At 36.7% G+C, this 7,582-nt stretch overlaps 1 protein-coding gene across 1 annotated transcript; it reads right to left on the bottom strand.

The window, feature by feature from the left end:
• Positions 1-2,152: 2,152 nt before the first annotated feature.
• On the bottom strand, positions 2,153-4,891 carry LOC137731737 (uncharacterized). The gene is made up of 2 exons (XM_068470929.1): positions 4,514-4,891; positions 2,153-2,682 (listed from the first exon to the last, which is right to left on the bottom strand). Exons 1-2 carry the CDS (start codon positions 4,745-4,747, stop codon positions 2,452-2,454), a joined length of 465 nt encoding a protein of 154 aa, XP_068327030.1. The 5' UTR covers positions 4,748-4,891; the 3' UTR covers positions 2,153-2,451.
• Positions 4,892-7,582: the final 2,691 nt, after the last annotated feature.

Here is a 7,582-nt window from a genome sequence, read left to right as displayed (position 1 = left end):
TTCCTTGCACAGTGGAAGAACCTTCGAACTCACACCCTTTCTATATGTTGCTTTAGAACTCAATTTTAAGAAAAACACATACGCTACTGTTTTTCCCTTTTTCTTCCTTTGTATAGGGGATCAATATATATAAGGGGACGAAATAGACGTTGCGGGGTTAAATGATTTAGGGGAAAGAAAACCGCAAGGAATCTATGCAGAAGAAAACAAAACGTCCAAATCACAACGGAATAAAAAAAATATGTAAATAGACTTATCTTCTTCTCTATTCAGAGAAGGAATCCCATCTTTAAGTCGAGAAGCTTTCTCACGTTTCTAGTAATTTAATGATCAACATCATATAATAAAGTTAATAACAATTTACGTTTTATATTCAATGTTTGTAATAAAACAAAACATAAATATATTTAAAATATTTAAATAAAAGCATATTTAATCCAACATTATCATATTATGATGGGTGTTTTAAAATCCCGTTACAACTCTTTGTATAGTTGATAGACATGTACCTATATATACAACAAATGAAGGAATGAAAGATCGTCATTTCCACAAATATCTCTGCATTAGTTTTCTACGTTTCTTGCTGTACCTTCAACAGCGTTTCTACATTTGATGCACTTGTACACACCTAGAAATAGCTTTGCTTGTTGAACTCGTGATTTTAAATTTCCTCTTCTAATTCTTCCTTTGATTCTTTGAAACTGCCCAATTGTGAATGTGAATATTTGATAGTTTACATCCAGGAAATGTTTGACAATGTTTGAAATAAGGTTTTAAATTGTATATTTTTTCTTAAAAATACTAATGGTGTTGAGACAGGGGGGAGGGGGGAGAGAAAGAGGAAGATAAAGAGAATTTTATTGCATTTTGTATGTAAATGGTTTGAAACCAAATCGAAACTATTTGAAACCGTACCGAACTGAATCAAACGGTTGGTTTCATTTCGGTTTTAGATTCAAACCTGCACCAAACCAAACCGCAAAAATTTTCGATTTTGGTTTCGGTTTCACTCAAAATCGCACCAAACCGAACCATGCCCACCCTTATTATTAAGAGCCTGTTTGGTATCCTATTTGAATTTTTTTATCATATCTCACAACATTTCTTGAAAACATTTTTTTTAAAGACTCAAAAACTTGATTAGTTTGCGATTTAAAATTTTTAAATCTTACGACTTAAACTAGACAAAGAAATCTAGAAAGAGGGGGTCGCAGGAGAGGGAGAAAGAGGAGAGAGGAGGAAAGAAAATAAGAGATGATTAAAGGAAAGAGAAAGAAGAGAGAGGATCGTACGAGGTAGAGAGGAAGAGGAGTGAGAGAAAGAAACGAGGGAATGAAAATAGCGGATTGGAGGAGAGACGAAAAAGGTTAAAAAAAATAAAAAATAAAAAATAAATAAAAGAGGAGAGAAGAAGAAAAGAGAGAGATGGATTTGGAGTGAGAGGGGAAGAGGGAAAGAAAAGAAAGAAGTGAGTTTAAGTTTAAAGACTCTAAAAACTCACTTTTTATGTTTTTTGAGAATATACTATATTTTTTAGTTACTCTTGAGTTCAGTTTTTGAAAGTAATCCTACCAAACAAGTTTTTAAGGCCTAAAACTTGAAAATTGTTTTTGAGTTTAAAAAGTTAGATTCAAGTAGAGTACCAAACAGGCTCTTACGACTCCTGAGAAAATCATCTACTAATGACAACCGACGCTAAAGCACCAAAAACAAAATACAAATGACAGTGAACAAGATGTCCGACAAAGTAACACAATCCTAAAAAACAAAACCTGAAATCGGTCTTACAATGTAAAATGTACATTAAAAACTATCCTACAGCTCCCAAGTCTAATAAAATTACTGGCAATGATCTACGCGAAGGCTGGAGAAAGAGAAAATACAGCTTTGAAGGAGAAATTGAAGCCCGAAGTGAGGCCGGAAACCCGCCTTTACCAAGAAATTTCTACTAGGAAAATGATTTTCATACGCCCATTTTCTTTCTGTGCAAAACCTTCTTAATTCCTCGTCTTGAATTGAATGAATGAGTTAGAAGATAAATGATCAAGCAACAAAAATAAACAGGAATGTTCAGAAGACAGAAGGGATAATGCCACAAAGAATGAATGAAACTGTGTATCGATGTTGATCACAGAAAACACAGGAACACAGAATTAGCATTTCCACTACCTGCGTATATTACTGAATTATAAATGTATACATTCGACTCCTACATGCAAGTCCACAAACACAGGTCCAAGATACTTTGTTGCCAACCAACAGTACAACCCAAAACCTTTCAAGGATACAATTTTCATACCATAAACCTTAGGTATTTAATACAATGGGATGTGGTCTTCCACATTTCTTAACCGCACCAGAACACGGTTGACAAATTCATTCAAAAAGTTAACAGACCACGAAAATTAATCGAAAACCCCCAGACTTGATAACCTGTTATAGGAGTCTTCATCTCCACTGCGATCTACCCTGGTATTCCACGCACTGTCGGATATTCCCATTATGCAAGGCCTGAGTCTTCACTTTAGCTGGCTTCGTATTGTGTTTCACTTCAAACCTTGGTAATGCCCTATTATTTTCTGTACTGATTGACATCCCTGGGAAGACCTCGTCAAGGAACTCATCTGCTACATCTCCATCTTCGTCTATTCTGAGTCGCTTTGCATGCCATCTTAGACCCTGGACGCAGAGATAATAGGAGATGAGCAATGTTACTTCCTTCGCTCCGGCCATGGAGATAAAAATGATCCAAAGAGCTCAAACAAACATAACAAAGAAAAATCCATAAAGTGTTGTTACAAGAAGGAAAACAAAATTTCCAGAAAAATACTATAATAGCATCTGGATCATCTCCAGACTTCGGACAGTATTTCATTTTCATCTCCCTGTCCTACAGCATAGCCAACACCTACAATAATAACAAATAGAATGATGCAGACTCTAACTACGACTGCATAAACTAAACTAAACTCTGTGCAGTCAGTCAATCAACCAACCACAAAATCTTAAAAATAATTTAGAGTGAGTGTATCTCACTACAGAGGGAATCAAGTCCAATGGAAGAACCATCACGTTGTCCAATTTTATTAATCCAAAAGATGAGTGAAATATTAATGAAATAATAACTGCGGTTTTGCTAGAACTATTAAGTGGTTATAGTTTCAAATATAAAGGCAGCAAAATTAAGTCCAGATATCCAAAGATTTGAAGTCCATCAGTGGATCTACCTAACACAAATTTGCATTGTTTCAGGATTTTGTGCAATATAACCTAATCCAGGGTATGAAATAAAACAAACATAGTTTAAACTACACTGGGTGAACAAGGAAAAATAATAATATCCTACAAACAGAAGAGAAATCTTCATTCCAATATTCTCATGCTTTTTAGCTAGCAGAAGAAATGCTGACTCAACAGGAAAATATGAGGGATGCTCAACTTTCTGCTTCAGGGATACTGTGATACTCTAAGGAAAGCTATAGGCAGAACAAAACAGTTCCAAGTACAAATAGATCACTCCTACAAGAAAAAGAGATGAAAAGCCGTCTACAGAGAAGTCCCACGAGTGAACAATGATCCCCTGTCTGCCTCTACAAACACAACTGCTTCCAAAAGAATACCAGAGTTCTAATTGTATAGCCTAACACTTGATTATTCCAAACGAGGGAGAATCACCATTAAAGATGAATGTGCACACAGCTCACCCTAACAACCGTTTCGTTTCTAACTTTCTATAATGTAAGATTCTTCAATCACCACCTACATGCTATCAATTGTCATGTTGCGCAACCTCTCAACATTATTGCACATTTGAAAATGACTATATGCACACAAAAATCAGATGGAGGGACTTGAAAATGACTAGATGCATTACATTTGAGATTACTACGACAGCTTTCAAGTTGTTATTTTGAAACTCCTCGTTCAATGTGTCTTTCTAGTGCATTTCTAATGTTTTAGTAGTAGAATTGTTGTGCATGAGTAGTCCAAGGATTATGAGACAGAGGCTCAGGAACAAAGGCGTAGAGGGAGACCTAGGAAGACTTTGACTACTTGGAACTAGAAGAAGGCATAGAATGGAACAAAACCAAGCGCAATTACATTCTAGGATTCATATAGCCCACCCCACTTAGTGGGATAAGGCTTTGCTGTTGTTGTTGTTGGGTCTAAAGTTCCAAGGACTTCAAAAGTCCCTCGTCCAAACGTATGGTAAACAAACTTTTTTCCGAACATTCTAAATGAAACAAATTCCTACACACACTACCCCTAGTCTCTCAATTTCCACCGGTAACTGGTTTTCTCTAAATTCGGCTCATCCGTGAGTCATGTACCCGCCACATTACAACATTGCCACATCTTACTTAACAGTGGCAGCAAAGCAATTCACAGTAAAAGACTAAAGCCACAGAAACCAAGCAATTGAAACAAAAAATTCTCCAAATTTTGACCTAACACTGCAAAATTACGACTCTTCCAAAACCATTCAATCAATCAATGGAAATCGAGGTACCTGGACACCGCCGTCGCCGGAACGACAAGGAACGAGGACGGGGCCGGGCAGATTACGGTCAACGGCGACCTGGACTGGAACGCTAAAGCCTTTGAGGGGAAGCCCAGTTTCTTGGAAGTGGTCCCGGTTCTGGGCGTGGTTATCGTTGTCTTCTTCCTCATCGTTGTCTTTGCCTTCGTGTCCGTCGTCCTTGGCAAACCCTAGTAACCCCACAATCCTCTTAAACAACCCCATCTACCTCCACTGAGCGGACGGTATCCCGGACGACGCCGTATTGGGGTCGAGAGATGGTGACAAATTGATGTGAGCAGGTCTGACACTTCTGAGAGAGTGAGATCCCGTAATTGTCGATGGATTCGTTCGATGATATAATATTAGTCCAATTTTTTGGTTTTTCGTCTTCTTATAGCAGTTCCAGCTTATGAAACCTCTCCACAGCTAATATATTATACTATCCATCAGTGAACAGTACTGCTTTTAATGAACAGTAATCGTCTTTTACATTTTCACCGTTGTACTTCAATAGTCCTGCCAATAGGAAATAAAATATTAATATTTTTTTTTTATAAAATAATACAAAATAATTTTAATTGTAATTTCGGATAAGATTTTTAATCGTTCTCGTTGCGCCACTTGTCATAAAATCCGAAAAGACAATTATTGGGGAAGGATTTCCGATAAAATTTTTAATCGTATTTGTTGCGTCACATGTTATTATCCGAAAATATAATTATTGGTGATGAATTTCTGATAAGATTGTTAACCAATCACGTCGCGTCACGTGTCATAATTTGTTTACAATCTTTAAGGATAGATTTCTATCAGATTTTTAACGAATGACGGCATGTCACGTGTCATTATCCGAAAATACAATTATTGGTGGTGGATTTCTGATAAGATTATTAACCAATCACGTCGCGCCACGTGTCATAATATGATTACAATCTTTGAGGATAGATTTCTATCAGATTTTGAACGAATGACAGTATGCCACATGACATTATCTACAACCTAATCCTTTCTGAATCCTCTGTACAATCCACCATCCATTCTCACAAATCTCACACTAATTTTCTCAAGATCTCTATCATTATTCATAGTTTCTGCTTTCTTCTTACAATGTCTTCTTCTTCCTCAAGGATAATGTGGGAACTCGATCAGGAAGAGGAAGAATTGTTTAACCAATCAAAAAGAATGTTCAATCTCCAGGTGGCAAAAAAATGAGAGGGAAGAAGATGAGGAGCGTAGAAGGAGAGATGACGAAGCAAGAATAGGCAGAGCCTCACATTCCTGTCAAGTCATCCAAATTGTGGCTCAGATCTGCAAGCCCAGCAGTTCCGGAAACCTTGATAGAAGCAGGCAATGATGAGGTACGGAACTCTTGGACGATTATTTTGTTTGTAATAGTGCATTCCTTGATATGTACTTTAGACGTTGTTTTAGAATGGAACGACATTTGTTCAACAGAATCATGATTGTTGTTTGCAATCATGATTCTTACTTTGTGCAAAAGAAGGATGCTTTTGGTGCTATGGGTCTCCTTCCTCAGCAAAAAATTATTGCTGCTTTGCGGATGCTTCTGAATTTCCTACCATTGTAGTCGTGGATCTACGAACGAATGAAGTTGAAAATGATAGTCATATTCGAGTCTTCGTATCAGAGCTTTCAATGAAAGCACTAATTTGTGAATGCGAATTTCCGTCTTCCCTTGATTAAAGAATCTGCACTTGCAAAATAATAACATCTAAGATTACTGCCAAAAGCCTCATGCGCCACGATGAATAGGGGGCTTTGGCCGAATAATCTCTTATGCCAAGGTTAGAATTCTAAAAAGAATGTGTTTGAGTGTTTGTGGGAAGCAAAAAGCCTTTTTAGAGGTAGCTAAAGCTTACTGGATTTTAGAGATAAAAGGTGTATTTATAGGAGAAGATAGGAGTATGGGCCGGCCCTAGATGGTATTTTGGGTGGAATATTCTAAGAAATTTGTGTAAATAAATATCTTAGAATAATTAGGTAAATATCCTAAATAAATGAAATTAGGATTACATACTTGAAAGATGTCTTCTTTGATTGGGAATGTATTTATGATAAGAATAAGAGATTATTCTATCATAAATACCTTTGACTTTTCCTACGAGCAGGGGTGCCTTGAGCAGTCGTTGATCTATACCTGCTCTACTTCAGTTGAACGTGGTGAAGGAGACTGCTTCCTGCTCATTTAATAGGGGCAATCTTGTCTTTTTTGAGAAATAATTCACGTATCAGATTCATGTTTTTTGGGATTATTATGATTCCACATATATTACATTAAAAAATTTTGAAAATTAAAAAATTGAAAAATAAAAAATATTAAAAAATAATTTCGTAAACCGTGATGCAGACCCAACCGTGGGACTCGAATCTTCTCTGGAATATTCACTACAATGAAGCTCAAGAGGATGGAGCATTCCATTTGGGAGAGATAAGTTAGCAGGAGAGAGAGAAAAAAATGGAAAAGAGGAAGAAGAAATAGAGGAAGAAAGAGGTAAAATGTTAACTTTGATCCATGACCGTACGATTTGGATCAACGGCCACAGTTATGTTGTCCGCATAAAGAAGAAATAAACAGAGAGGATCTAGATCCCCAAAGGTGCATCTCCTCCCCTAACTCCATCGAGTTTCTTCTCCCTTCTCAGAACGACGCCTTCCATTACTCCAAAATCCTTACTGCCCTCGATTCCACCAGCAACGACAACCACATCAGCGACAACCACCAATAGCGACCTCCGTCAGTTTGCCTATTAATTCTATTACGCCTTCCTTGTTTAATGTAAGATTTTAATTCTTTCATTTTTTTTAAATATAATTAATAATGAGGGCAAATTTTTCCTAAAGGGATTATGTGAAAGTAAATTAAAATCTCAAGGAATGTTAGTGTTATATTTTATATGTGAGAGAATTTTGTGAAAGCACAATAAATCTAAGGAGATATGAGTGTAATTAACCCGCACTTTACCCTAGGCCTGGCAAACGGGTTGTGTCTGTTGTGTTCATGTCATTTTCATGTAACACATGTTATCTTAACGAGTC

Source organism: Pyrus communis, chromosome 4 (assembly GCF_963583255.1).
Source record: "Pyrus communis chromosome 4, drPyrComm1.1, whole genome shotgun sequence".
Classification (NCBI taxonomy): Eukaryota; Viridiplantae; Streptophyta; class Magnoliopsida; order Rosales; family Rosaceae; genus Pyrus; species Pyrus communis.
This window is presented reverse-complemented; position numbering and strand designations above follow the sequence as displayed.

Excerpts from the sequence above, each read along its gene's own strand:
- LOC137731737 (XM_068470929.1), bottom strand. The coding sequence starts at position 4,747 with ATGGGGTTGTTTAAGAGGATTGTGGGGTTACTAGGGTTTGCCAAGGAC. Across the intron at positions 2,683-4,513 it reads CCGGCGACGGCGGTGTCCAG|GGTCTAAGATGGCATGCAAA; the intron begins GTACCTCGATTT and ends CTCTGCGTCCAG.